The sequence below is a fragment of the Microcaecilia unicolor genome, chromosome 2 (genome assembly GCF_901765095.1).
Source record: "Microcaecilia unicolor chromosome 2, aMicUni1.1, whole genome shotgun sequence".
Lineage (NCBI taxonomy): Eukaryota > Metazoa > Chordata > Amphibia > Gymnophiona > Siphonopidae > Microcaecilia > Microcaecilia unicolor.
This window is the reverse complement of record NC_044032.1, coordinates 434,347,346-434,362,493: the sequence shown is the minus strand read 5'-3', so window position 1 is coordinate 434,362,493 and position 15,148 is coordinate 434,347,346. Positions and strand designations below refer to the sequence as shown.

The 15,148-nt window shown below is 44.9% G+C and overlaps 1 protein-coding gene across 1 annotated transcript in view; it reads left to right on the top strand.

Annotated features, from left to right (window-relative positions):
• Window positions 1–488: 488 nt before the first annotated feature.
• CFI (complement factor I) overlaps window positions 489–15,148 on the top strand; it is a gene marked incomplete at its 5' end in the record, with an annotated part of 98,540 nt that continues 83,880 nt past the window's right edge. Inside the window, 3 exon segments of the mRNA XM_030190814.1 lie at window positions 489–780; window positions 11,254–11,352; window positions 11,355–11,406. Of these exon segments, the coding sequence (XP_030046674.1) occupies window positions 489–780; window positions 11,254–11,352; window positions 11,355–11,406 (443 nt within the window).

Sequence of the window (15,148 nt, the reverse complement as noted above, 5' to 3'; positions counted from 1 at the left end):
GATTGGGATTTATTAACCGTCTTTATAAAGAGATTCACCCAAGGTGGTGTACAGCAGCTACAGTTCAACATAACATTTACAAGTTTGTTAACAGTACAATAGTAAAATGACCAAATATATACGGCATTGTACGCGTGTTGACGATTACTACTACTACTACAAATCATTTCTATAGTGCTACCAGTCATACGCAGCGCTTACTGCCCAGTTAACGCATGAGAATGATTGGTGGTAAGGTCTCAGACCCATTTTCATTTTGCTGCACATCCATTTTTGGCCAAAAAAAAGTCAGTTTTTTTATAGGCGCGCTGAAAAATGGATCTGCGCACATCCAAAACCCGTGCTTACACTAGCACAGGCCATTTTTCAGTGCACCTTAGTAAAAGGACCCCCTTGAGAATAGTATTTAATAATGTAGCCCTAAAATATGTTGTTTGGCATTAAGCTTCAAGCTTGCTCTTCATGGATTTTAAACTTCTGTGTTACAGGATCAGAGCTTAAAGCTGAACCAGTCCGTAGCGAAGAAACCGTGGGATGGCCCATGCTGGGAAAAACATTTTACAGACAAATCATGTTTCAAGGTCTTCTGTCAGCCATGGCAAAGGTGTTTTGAAGGAATTTGTACCTGTAAACTACCTTACCAGTGTCCAAAGAATAGTACTGGCACAGTCTGCTCTGCCAATGGAAGGGCATTCCGAAGTTACTGCCAGCAAAAGAGCTATGAATGTCTGAATCCAAGGGAAACATTTTCTTCACTTGGAAAAAATTGCACAAATGCAGGTATGAGTGTACCGGTCGATATTTAAAGTGATTTAAGCAATCAGGAGAGGCTCCTGGCCACTTAAATCACTTCTGCAGCACTTAATTGGTTATTGCAGCTGAATATCAGCACTGGCCGCTAAAAAGTCGGCTATTTTGTAGGCGGTCCAGGCGGGCAGTCAACACTTACGCTGTTAAGTGCCAGTATTCAGCGCTTAGGGGGCTTTTTACCAAGCTGTGGGAAAAAGGGACCTGTACTAGTGGCAGGAGCCATTTTTCTCACGCGCCAGGGCCCTTTTTACCGCAGTGGGTCAAAAGAACACAGGCACACATGGCCATGCGGTAAGAGAACTCTTACCGCATGACCATGTGATAGGGAGCCGTTACTGCCACCCATTCAGGTGGCAATAAGGGCTCCCACACTAAGCTGGCAGTAACCAGGCAGTGCACAGCTGCACAAGCCATTTCCGGGGGTTTTCTTTTTCCCGGAAATGGTGCGTGCTCAGGGTGGGACTGCTGCCAGCAGCCATTTGGGCTGGTGGTAGTCCTGGAAGAGCAAGTGGTAAGCCTATGTTGGGCTTACCACCGCTCTGTAAAAGGGAGAGGGAAATGGGACTTGATATACTGCCTTTCTGAGGTTTTTGCAACTACATTCAAAGTGGTTTACATATATTCAGGTACTTATTTTGTACCGGGGCAATGGAGGATTAAGTGACTTGCCCAGAGTCACAAGGAGCTGCAGTGGGAATTGAACCCAGTTCCCCAGGATCAAAGTCCACTGCACAACCACTAGGCTACTCCTCCACTCCTTTAGTAAAAGGGCACCTTAACTACCTAAGGGCCCTTTTACTAAAGCTTAGTGCACGCCGAATTCTAAGAAGCCCATAGGTATATAGGGGCATGCGCAGCCTGATTAACAAGCCAATCGGCGCTGATAATTGGGCGATAGCAAGCAGTTATCCGCACTAACTGACACTAATTAGAATTTATGTGTGCAACTTTCTAAGCATATTCTGTAAAGTGATACGAGTAAATTCTAAAGTACAGATTTCAAAAGGGGGTGTGGCCACGGGAAAAGCCTGGCAGGGCCGTATCATTCCGAAAAATGACTCTCAGTGTTATGGAATATGCTCGATCCCATACCAAAGTTAGGCGTGGGCATTTACACCAGGTTTTAGTTAGTGTATATGGTCGTGCCTAAATTTTAGTCATGAGGACAGGCATATACATATTCTATAAACCATGCCTAACTCTAGGTTTATAGAATAGCGCTAAGCGTGGTTTTTTTTGTCAACTCTGATTTTTTTTCTGCGCCATATATAGAATTTCCCCCATAATGGGCTTCTTAGCACTTAGCACAGACTAATGTCCATTAGCATGTGCTAAGTTTTAGTAAAAGGGCTCCTAAGTTAAGTGGCCAAATTGAACCCATAAAACATAGATGCAGTGGTGTTCTGGAGCGGGCTCTCATGGACTTGAAAGAGCCATTTGTTAAGTTTTTAAGAATTTTGGCACCTGGTTGTTAAAGTAGCCCCCCACCCCCCACCCACCCATGGCTACTTTAATAACTGGCTACCAAAATATTGGCTCGAGCTCCCTCCTGAATTCTTTTACTTTGTTGGTGGGGATACTGAGCTCCGTCAGCCAAGTAAAAAGACTTGCCTCTCCCACCCCCCCCCCCCCTTCGTGCGGGCACCACCAGCCAATAAATGGACTGCCATCACTCCCTGCTCCTTGTTTCCAGCTCTGAGCAGCAGGCTTGGACTTCTCTTGCATGCAAGAGAAGTCCCATGTTGCTCAGAGCCAGAAACAAGCAGCAGTCCACCTGCCAGTCCACCCCTGCCCCCCCCCCCCCCCACACACCACACACAAATTGCAGGGCTGACTACACCCGGAGAGAGAGCCCGTTGTTAAAACTTACCAGCAGACCCCTGCATAAATGTCTTTATGTAGTGTTGCTTAGGTGGTTGAGTGCTAAATATCACACTTAACCCCTATGAGATAGCTGGCCTGGCATTGAATATCTGGGGATAATCCCGGCAGAGGCTTAAAAAAATGTTTACTGCCACCGGCTGAATATCCCATAGAGGGAGGAAAGGAGAGGTAAATACTATGTCCTTTTGAGATGTGGATCTATTTCTGATGAATAGTAAAACAAATGAATAAGGCATTTCAACTAGTACACCTTTAAATGAATTGAATGACATGAGGCTGGAATTTGCCAAATCATCATTCATTCACATTCATTTTTGGCACCAATGCAATACAAGAAAAAAGAAGTGTTGCAGGCCCAGGTGAGAATAAATAAAAGCAGCGGAGCTTCAAAACTGGAGAAAGCAACAATTTATTCAAGGGCCGACAGCTTGTGTTTCGGCTAAATGCAAGCTTCAGGGGTCTGTACTTGAAAGTCAAACAAAGAGGATGGAAAGAATCAGGAAGACCTGGAGTCCAATAAGTTCAAAAAGTTTAGTTTATTAATAAAATCCAAAATGGCATGTGCAGACAAAAAGTATCAAGTATAATATATATAGGATGCACATTACAACAATACCCAACACAGGCCGTGTTTTGGCAAAAGTGTGCCTTCATCAGGGATCCTCATAAGGAAATAGAAAATAAATAAATTATAAAATAATTTTAAAATAATAAGAATAAATGGCATAATGTAATTCTAGATCTATAAGAAAAAGAAAAGAGAAAAAATGGACAATACAATAAATTAGTGGAGAGGAAATGTGAGTAAATTGAAGCAAATTGTGGAAGGTACCCAAACCAAACAAATAAAACTAAAGATCAGACATGTGCAAATAGGCAGCCAAATAGCCGGTAACTGTTGTGGTAGAAAGTAGTGCCCTATTTTCTATAGCGCAGGAAATGGCACGCGCTAGGGCTGGAACTACTGCTGGTGCCTGCATTGGGCCAGTGGTAGCTCCATATTGGCCCGTGTTGGGCTTACCACTGCTTTGTAAAAGAGCCCCTAAGATTTTTATTTAGGATTTGTCCAAAGGAATATCACGCTAATATTAGGTTGAAATTGGGTTTTGTCCATTCATTGATATTGTAATATATTTTGGTGATAACTTTCATTTGTGCTATTTGATTTAATTTAACCTCATTTAGGGCCTCTTTTACCAAGCCACACTAGCAGCTCCAGGTGCAGCAATGCCGACTTTGAATGGGCATCCTTTGGCATTGCTGCGTGGGAACTGTAGCGTGGCTAGGTAAAAGAGGTTCTTAGAATGTCACGCTGTGAGCACAACCTGCGTACTGCAAAGAATTATCGTCAATAGGTATCACTTTGCTCACCACTGAAATCTGACTGTCAGCGGGTGTCCTGTTGCGCCATTCATAGGTATCACATAAACACTTTTACACTTTTTTGCTGCATAGAGCTACACTAATGTTCACTGTCTTTATTTTCTGGGTTTTATTTTTTTCTTTGGGTACCTTCCACGATTTCCTTCAAGTTTACGCACATTTCCTCCCATTTTTTCTATTTTTTAAATTATTTTATTGTCCATTTTTCCTCTTTTCTCTTTTTTTTTTTTTATAGATCTAGGATTATATTATTTCATTTATTCTTATTTGGGTCCTTTTACAAGGCTACGGCAAAAGGGGGCCTGCGTTGGTGTCGGCATGTGTTTTTGACGCGCCAAGGCCCCCTTTTACTAGCGGGTAAAAGGCAGGTGGGTTTTTTTTAAAAGAAATGGACATGCGGCAAGTGAAGCACTAGCCACACACCCATTTTGGAGGGGATCACTTACTGCCACCCATTAAGGTGGCGGTAAGGGTGCCCGCGCTACCTTGGCAGTAACTGTGGCACTGCCCGATTACCGCCAGGTACACACCAGCGCTATAAAAATAAAAATTTTTGTAGCACCGGAAATGGCGTGCGCTGGGGGTGGGAAGTACCACCAGGCTGCTGCGGTAGTCTGGCGGTACTACCCTTTTAGCGAGCGGTAAACCTGCATTGGGCTTACCCCCGCTTTGTAAAAGGGCCCCATTATTCTTCTTATCTTTTAAAAATCTTTATTCACCTTTATTTATTCTATTTCCTTATGAGGACCCCTGATGAAGGCATAGTTTTGCTGAAACATGTCCTGTGGTGGGTATTGGTGTAAGACACATCCTGTATACTGTACTTGAAGATTTTTGTCTGCACACTCCATTTTGGATTTTATTAATAAACTAAACTCTTTTGAACTTATTGGACTTCAGGTCTTCCTTCCTCTTCGTCCAATTGCTGTGGAAGGTTTGTTATCCTTTTTTGTTGTTTGTCTATACATGAAAATCAGAACATAGAAACATGACAGCAGATAAGGCCATATGGCCCATCCAGTCTGCCATCCTCTTAATCCCTAACTCTTCCTTTTTTCCTAAGCGATCCTACATGCTTATCCCATGCCTTTTTAAATTCTGACGCAGTCCCCGACTCCACAACCTCCACCGGAAGGCCATTCCATGCCTCCACCACCCTTTCTGTGAAATAATACTTTCTTAGATTACTCCTAAGCCTAAGCCTCTTAACTTCATCGTATGCCCCCCGTTCCAGAGCTCTCCTTCAGTTGAAAAAGGCTCACTTCCTGTACATAAATGCCCTTGAGATATTTAAACGTCTCTATCATGTCTCCCTCTCTCTCTCTTCCATCGTATACATGTTAAGGTCATAAGCCTGTCCCTATATTTTTTGTGTTCAAGACCGCTTACTAATTTTGTAGCCGCCCTCTAGACCGACTCCTGTTTATATCTTTTCAGGTGCGGTATCCAGAACTGCACACAGTACTCTAAATGGGGCCTCACCAAAGACTATACAATGGCACTATCACCTCCTTTTTCCTGCTGGTCATCCCTCTTTTATGCACCTAAGCATCCTTCTGGCTTTGACCATCGCTTTTCTACCTGTTTGGAAGCTTTAAGGTCATCAGACACAATCACCCCCAAGTCCCGCTCTTCCTTCATACACTGAAGCACTTCACCCCCTATACTGTACCGTTCCCTCAGATTCATGTGACCCAAATGCATGATCCTCCATTTTTTGATTAAATCTTAATTGCCAAATATCGTCCATTCCTCCAGTTTCGCTAGGTCCTTCCTCATGTCATTCACACCCTCCAGGGTGTCCACCCTTTTGCAGAGTTTGGTATCATCCGCAAAGAGACAAACCTTACCAGACAGCCTTCCGCAATATCGCTCACAAAGACGTTAAAAAGAGCCAGCCCAAGGACCTATCCCTGCAGTTCTCCACTGACAACATCCTTTTCTTCAGAGCAAGTTCCATTTACAGCTACCCTCTGTCTCCTTCCATTCAACCAATTTTTAACCCAATCAGTTATTCTAGGTCCATACCGAGGGCACTCAATTTATCTCGCCTATGAAAAACATGTGAAAGGCTTTGCTGAAATCCAAGTACATCACATCAAGCGCCCCTTCCACATCCAACTGTTTGGTCACCCATTCGAAGAGTCAGTTAGATTCGTCTGACACGACCTGCCACTATGAAGCCATGCTGCCTCGGGTCCTTCATTCCATTCAGTTCGAGAAATCTCACAATCCTCCGCTTTAGTAGTGTTTCCATTAGCTTACTCTCCACCGAGGTCAGACTGACAGGTCTGTAATTCCAACTTCCTCCTTACTTCCACTCTTGTGCAAAGGAACCACATTTGCCCTTCTCCAGTCCTCCAGGACCACTGCAGTTTCTAAGGAAGCATTGAAGAGGTCAGTCAGTGGAGCCACCAGAACCTCTCCTTTGAGCATCCTCGGGTGTATCCCATCTGGCCCCATCGCTCTGTCTACTTTTAGTTTGGTTAGCTCCTCACAAACACAGTCCTTCATAACGGGTCTTGGTCTACCATACATCCATCCCTTTGGCCTTTGTTTTCTGCAGCCCTACCCCGGCCTTTCATCCGTGAACACTGAGCAGAAATAATTGTTAAGCAGTTCAGCTTTATCCTTATCCTCTTCCACATATTTTTCTCCCTCAGCTTTGAGCCTCACAATGCTGTTATGGCACTTCTCTTGTCACTTACATATCTGAAACAGGTCTTATCCCCCAATTTTACCATATTAGCTATCTTTTCTTCCATTTGCCACTTCGCTTTCCTGTTCTCTTCGCTTATTCAGGTATTCTTTCCTGTCTTCATCTTTCTGAGTCATCTTATAATGTGCGAAAGCTAACCTCCTTTCCCTTATCTTTTCAGCTACTACGAGTACCAGAGCAGCCTTCTTTTCCTTTTCTTTTTATGTAATTTTCTAACATAAAGGTTAGTTGCCTTTAATATCGCTCCTTTCAGTCTTGTCCATTGCTGTTCTACATCCTTCAGCTGTTCCCATCCTACTAACTGTTCCTTAAGAAATTCCCCCATCTGCAAAGTTAGTTCCTGGAAATCCAAGACCTTCAATCTCAAATGAGCCCTCTCTCCTGTTTTAATATTGAACCACACCATTCAATGATCACTAGATGCCAAATGGTCTCCCACCTTAACGTCAGAAACATTCTCTCCGTTCACAAGCACCAAGTCCAGAATAGCTCCATCCCGCATCGGTTCCGTTACCCACTGCTGAAACAATTCTTCCTGTAGGGAATCCAAGATCTCTTTGCATCCAGTTTGCCTTTCCTCAGTAAACACTACCTCCTCCTTTCCCCAAGAGATCCCACATGCCTGTCCCATGCTTTCTTAAATTCAGACACGTCTTGTCTCCACGACCTCCACCGGGAGGCTATTCAATGCGTCCACCATTCTTTCTGTGAAAAAGTGTTTTCTTAGATTACTCCTGAGCCTATAACCTCTTAACTTCATCCTATGCCCTTTCATTTGGAAAAGGCTCACCTCCTGTATATTAATGCCACAGAGTTATTTAAACGTCTCTATCATATCCTCTCTCTCCCGCCTTTCTTCTAGAGTATACATATTGAGGTCTATACGCTTCATGACAGAGACCACTGACCAATTTTGTAGCCGCCCTCTGGACCGACTCCATCCTGTTTATATCTTTTTGTAGGTGCGGTCTCCAGAATTGCACACAGTATTCTAAATGGGGCCTCACCAGAGACTTATACAAGGACACCATCACCTCTTTTTTCCTGAAGGAATACCATAAAATCAGACTTCACCCTACTACAGGGTCCTTCTACTAAGGCACGCTGAAAAATGGCTTGCCGGTAGTGTAGGCCATGGGTTTTGGGTGCATGCCGATCATTTTTAGCACGCTGTAAAAAAGGCCTTTTTTTGCCGGAAAATGGACAGTGGCAAAATCAAAATTGCACGGATCAGTTGGGTCTGAGACCTTACCGCCGCCATTGACCTAGTGGTAAAGAATCTGGGTGTAATGACCTACGCGTGTCAAATGCCACTTGGCACGCGTCATTACGTCTGACTGAAAATGAAAAATATTTTTCAGACGCGCGTATCGGACGCGCACCAAAAATGAAATACCGCAAGAGCCACATGGTAGTCGGGCGGTAACTCCATTTTGGCGTGTGTTGGGCGCGCATAGATGCTTAAGCAGCTAGTAAAGGGGCCCCACAGTCTTCTGTCTTGTACTTTGCAATCTTAGGGGCCCCTTTACTAAGCTGCAGCAAGCACTACCATGCGCCTACTGCAGACCAAACCGCATACCACAGGACACACTCAGGCATCTTGCAGTAAAGCTTCTCCGAGAACAGCAGGACAGGCATACCTACATCTGGGTGATGCCATCCCAACGAATCCCAGCACAGGACACCACCCAGTACCCTGCAACTTCAAGATGTTAATGATGGGAGCATTAAGTGTCTGGTGCAAGTTTCTGGTCTTGGCCCAAGGACAGTTCTGGGAATGCTGTGTGTCACTGGGTTCCCTGGTAATGGTAGCCCTTGCCTTTTAGTTGAAATGGCCCTTGTAGCAGTGGCGTAGCCACAGGTGGGCCTGGGTGGGCCAGGGCCCACCCACTTTGGACTCAGGCCCACCCAAAATTGTGACACTCTTACTGTGACTGGTGGGGATCTCCAAATCTTGCCAGCTGAAGATTTCTTTACTTGGGCAGCCAGCGCTCTTCCAATGTCAGCCAGCAGCTCTTGTCCTGAGCTGACGCTGAGACGAGCCCTTCTACATATGCTCAGTTTTGCATATGCAAAAGCACTGAGCATGCATGGCCTGCCGGCAGCAGCATCAGTTTGAGGGAAGTGCTGCCAGCTCCTCGAGGAGGAGGAGGAGGAGGAGGAAATCTTCAGCTGACAGGGTTTGGGGATCCCCGGCAGCTCAAACATTTATATTTGGGGGTTTGTGGGCAGGGAGGGATGGAGAGAGGAGCATACCAGAGGAGGGCCAAATTCCATGCCCATCCACCTTGGGCTCAGGCCCACCCAAATTGACCATCTGGCTACGCCCCTGCCTTGTAGTAGCAAGTATTCAACTTGGGAAGGCTGAGTGGAGGGGAAGGGTATGTGAAGGAGTGGGTGATGGTACAAGGCAGGGTTTTCTTAAGGACACGCCCTCACTGAGGCTGGAACTGAGATACCTTAAAGCAGGGGCAGTCTGACAGGAATATGGGCCCCGTGGGCAATAAGGGTCATGGCTCCCCCCCCCCCCCCCCCCAAACATCCCATCCAATAGAGATTACTGGTTCGGCATCTGTTGTAATATTTCTAACTCAGTTTTAGACAAACCCTAACTTAGAAATAAATAAACTTATGAAATCATGCTAACACTGCATCCAGAGTCTACATTTGGAATGATGTGCATGGTTTGCTTCTAAATGCTACTGAGGCTCTGGGACAGTTGTTCTCAACCTTTTTTTTAATTGGAACACACCTGATGGATGATGCTGACATATGTGACACACCATATACGTGACCCTCACATGCCCTTTGGTCTGACACAGTATAGCAGTTCTTATGAGTTAAATGTATTATGCTCTGCATCCACAAAAATCGCAGATCACAACTAGGAATTTCTCCATGGAAGCCACCATTCAAAAAAAAATTGATTCTCATGTCATCTGAGCAATGGTAACATTACTTCCCCCCTCACCCCCCCCCCCCCCGCCCCCCATGTACCAAAATCAACAGAACCCATTTAAGCCGAATGATAAGGCTTCAACTGATGGTGAAGATTGCGATTTCAAGAAAAAAAAGTGAGGTTTTAAAATAATTACAACCAGGCCTCCACCTTTTCTATCTGTGCAACATACATCATAAAATACTTCATAAACCCTGAAATATTCCCACTTTGAGCCCTCAGGCTAAAACCTTCCTGTTGCACCATCCAGACCCCTTCAATCCAACCAACCATTTACACTGGAAGGAGCCAAGTTTTCAGCTTTTTATACAATGAAGCATAATCCAATTTCACCTTCAAATCTGCTGGCAGACTGTTCCAAAGACTGAGGTCTAACACTAAAATACTCTGCTTTGCACCCCTGATTTCTGAACATATTCACAGTCAGGATTTATAGTTGTCTTCCTGGCTTATACCAGGTAATCCTATTCTGCAAACATGCAGTTTGTAAGAACCTGTTTCTATATGGAAAAATGCTTTACACACAGAAAAATTTTATAAAATGACTCTCAAAACCATTGTTAGAAACAGGCATAGGAAGTCTTTTAACTATGCCAAGGTAGGTCAAGAGATGTGGTGCTTTTAAATATCTTTAGGGGTCCTTTACTAAGGGTTTGCTTCCGGCAACAGGCTTGCCGCGCACCAATCCGAAATAGCTTGACAGTAGTTCCCACCCCCAGCACGCGTCATTTCCAGCACAACAAAAATACTTTCTATTTTTGTAGCACTGGAGCTTACCCGGCGGTAATCGGCGCTGCCCGGTTACTGTTACCTCAGTGGGTGGCGGTAAGTGCTTCCCCCCGAAATGGCCAGCCTTTTACCTGCTGCAGTAAAAGGGGGCCTCAGCACATGTTAAAAACACATACTGATGCTAGCGCAGGCCCCCTTTTACCACAGCTTAGGTAAAGGACCGATTAATGCATTGTTTCAACACTAGGAAAATGCAGGGTATTACATACAGTACTCTTTGCTCAGTGGCTGCAGTGGCATACCGAGGGTGGGGAGGGTGGGAGCGGTGCACCCCAGGTGCACGCTACAGGAGGGGTGCAAGGAGCAGCCCATGTGGCTGTCATCTCCACTGGTTCCCTGCTCCCTCTGCTGTTACTTCCTGTTCCGGGGCAGAGGAGCAGGGAACCAGTGGCTCCCAGCACCCCAGCAGGTAAGAAGAATGCACCTGGGGGAGGGACAGTGATGCGCTAGGGTGGACACTGGACCCGGGGGGGGGGATGCGCAGCGGCGATCCACTCCGAGTGGCAGCCGACCAAGGAATAACACTGACTGGCTGGCTGGCTGAGGAGTTAGGGCTGCAGCAAAACAAACACCACCAAATTGTAATTATGAAAGTCTAATCAAGATGGGATAAGTATATTCCCTGTAGTTGCTAGATGCTTTATTGTATATTCAGATTTTACTGCTATTTATTGACTATTAGTGTTTGTTTTTGCTTTTTTTGTTTCAGAAAAATTTCAAATTTCTTTGAAATACGGAGAGCATGAATCTGAAGGTATAATTCAAGTAAAACTTGTGGGCCAGAAACCATCATTCTTATGTAGCAATAATTGAGCATAACTGAAGCAAATGTTGTTTGCAGGCAACTGAATTTGAAAAGTAAGTTACCTGGCCTTAGTTACCAGATCTCGTCATACACTAGGCGGGGTGGGGGGGGGTGCTACTAGCTTTGATACCTCTGTAAATATTCACTGTGTTACCCCCTCCTCATTCTGCTTTTGGTGGAATATGTTGTTCACTTGCAAAGTAGAACCTTCCTTGCTTTAAAGGCAGAAAATCACATGAAAGCTTTATAATCCAATTGCTGAACTAGTTCATGTTAGTAGTCCATTTAAGGAGAAACAACAGAACAAAAGGGGAACGACCAGAGAAGTACCAACCAAGGGATATTTATTAAACATCATATTAAAAACAGATATAAACACAACACCATGAAATATCCAACCACAATATGGGCTGTAGCGGCACAATGACACCAACTGTTGAAAGTAACACAGCTGATGTGCAAACTGGTGCCCAGATGATCGAAAACCCCATGCTGTTCCAAACAGTGATCTAAAAATAGTGCTGGAACAACGCGGGGCTTTACCGCCCCTATGATTGGAGATAAAAGCATGGAAATTTATGCACGCTATTATCTCCGATCATAGGGTAAAGTGCGGGAGGACCCGCACTTCTTTGACAGTCCGAACTGTCAAAAGCCCAGACCTGTCAAACATAGGGGCTCGGAGGTCCGTGGGACCACCAGACCCCAAACAGCAAGTAACCATCAAGGTAGGCAAATAGGTCAAGTATTTTGTGTGAAAGTCTTTGGTATTATCTAAGTGTAAGTTGATACCACTTATGAGAATTACATTGGAGTGGGATGAGCATGTATTGGATATAAAATCCATGAAATCTTTTTGGGTGTTAGGCTAGTGGCTTGGTGGCTGATAAAATAAGATATAGCATAGTTTCCCTGCAAAGGCAGTGTCTTGGATTGTGCATGCCAGGATCTCTAAGGTGGCTGATGAGTGCGTCAATGCTAGTTTGAGGTTGAAAAACAATCTGTAGATTAACTGCTATCCCTCCCCCTTTTTTATTGTCCCGTGGTTGGTGTAGTATTTTGTAGCTTGGGGGACAGAGGTCGTTTAGTACAGGGTCATCTTTATTTCACAGCCAGGTCTTGACAATAAATACCAGGCCTAGTTGTTCTTCTCGATCCAGTCTCGTAATAGTTCTGACCTTGTTGACTGCAGATCGAACGTTATATAGCATACGGGGATTGGTACAAATGTTTCAAGTTCTTCGTTTTCACATGTGATCAGTGTCTGCTGACACTTTGCTTTGCAGTTATTCTTAGCTTGCCATGCTGGGATTCTGTTAGTGCTTGGATTAGTATGTCTAGAGGGTGCATGTCAGGGTTCATGCCATACCTGTATTGTCTGGATTTTATTGGGTCTGTATCCTCTTGGTTGGTGCCCAGTGGATATACTATGTTATATGGTATTGTGTGTCTTTTGGACCATGCCTGAGAGTGCATTATCCATGTTAGCAAAGTAAGTAGGTGAGGTACCTTTCTTGATTCTCCATTGGTGCTGCTTAGTCATTGGCCACAAGTCTATCAGTTGGTATGTAACATTGTCACATGACATGTGAAGCTTCAATGTTCAGCTGCTCCTAAAGCTGTGCACGAAGGGGCACACAATGACATGTCGATGCGACACCTGAGGCATGACACCTTGGGGCAGTTGTTTGTTAAAAGGCCGTGTGTGATGTCAGGGTGACTCTTCCTCCCATAGGTCACACTGTAGCTTTCTGGTCTGATCCCAACTACAAGCTGGTAAATCTGAGTTTTGTCGTAAGAAAATAATGGAAAAGCTTTTAAATGATACACAAATTATAAAAGAACCGGCCCAAGAACTGACCTTGCGGCACACCACTGTTAACTTTCCTTCCTCAAATGAGCTCCATTTACCATATCCTCTGTCGCCTTTCACTTAATCAGTTCCTAACCCAGTTAGTCACCTTTAGGGCCCATACTGAGAACACTCAATTTAGCAAAGCCTTTGACATGTGGAGACATGTGTTAAGCTAGAGAAGGTTCCTTTCATCTTCTCTTGATATCCTTGCTGTCTTCACTCCAGCCTCTCAGTGTCTCCAGTTTTTTCTGTCTCAATGCCACCACTTCTTCTGTCTCTTAAGATTTCACAGAGTATCCTTTACACAAATCAACATGTGTTCCAGGGCTCTGCTGAAAGGTCTACCTTCTCAGCCTTACAGGTGAACTTAGAACTCATCAAGACACTAATTTTGCTTCATTCCTTATCTAGCCCTTCTAATCCCTAAAGAGCCTCTTGAGTTGGTCTTGATCATAATTTTTATAGATTGTATCTCACTCAGTATGAATTATCCAGTCGATTCACGCTCTTTCACCACCATCTTGTCTGGAATTGTGCGGTGTGTGTGTGGGGGGGGGGGGGGGGGGTGATCTGTTTTGTGGAGTTAAGGGCACAATGTGAGGCCAAATTGGTGATCTGTTTTAGATGATTTTGAGTTAGACATCTACCCGATGATCTTAGGAACCAAAATTGTACTGATTGAGTTGAGCTATCAAGAAACTCCAGGAGTATTCCATCAAAATGTATCTGATTAGAGGAGAGCCGTCATTCCAATCGTCTACACACCTTGCACTCCACAGTGATATCTCATCTCCCATCCCCCCCCCCCCCCCCCCACCCCCCCCCGGGGGGCCAAGTACTTTCAAAAAAACTTTTGAATCTTGGGATCTACCCCCTTGAATAAACACTCATTAGTCACACTTCAAAGACGTGGACAAAAATATATACAGTTCATCTGTTACCTCACAGTTCTCCAGGAAAGTCTGACTCAAAACAGAAAAAGTTTGTGTTTGTGGTTTTAATGATATTTTGGATAGTAGCAGTGACGTTCCTAGGGGGGGCGGTCCGCCCCGGGTGCACGCCGCTGGGGGGGGTGCCGCGCGCGCCTGTCCTCCGTTGGTCCATGCTTCTTCTCTGCCCCGGAACAGGTTTGTTCTGGGGCAGAGAAGAAGCATGGGCCAACGGAGGGCAGGCGCGCGCGGCACCCCCCCCCCAGCGGCGCTGCACCCGGGGGGTGGGGCGCATCGGCAATCCGCCCCGGGTGCCAGCCCCCCCTAGGAACGCCACTGGATAGTAGTCTCCCTCAGGATTCTCCCCTCCTTCACTGGCTTCTCACTAGTATTGGCCCAGCTTTCGTCTCCTGTCCTCCTCCTCTCCAAGTCTCATGGAATGACTGTATTTCATTCTAACACTCTTGTACACTCTCAAGTGGGTTACAGGTCAGCCATTGAGAGTCAGACCAAGCTCCATCAAGCCTAGCATCCTGTCTGCTGTGGCGGGCAGTCCAGGTCACAAGTAACCAGTAAATCTATTTCTTGGCACTCTTTTCCATAGATGAACAATGGCTCTCTCAAATGTACCTGGCTAATAACTTTTTATGGATCTTTCCACTGGGAACTTGTCTAAACCTCGTTTGAGTCTCACTATCCTAGTTGCCTTGACCAGATCCTCTGACTACAAATTTCACAGCTTGACTATGTGGTCCTTGAAAAATAACAGGCTATGATTTGTTTTCAATCTGCTGATCATTAGTTTCCTGGCATGTCCTCTTGTTTTCAAGTTGCTTAACAGGCAACCGTGCCTTATTTAACTGTTCTATTTCAGTTATGATTTTATCAACATCTAGTCAGAGGATCTGGTCAAGGCAACTAGGATAGTGAGACTCAAATGAGGTTTAGACAAGTTCCCAGTGGAAAGATCCATAAAAAATTTTGCTATATCTTTTTTGAGATACAGCGACTGGAA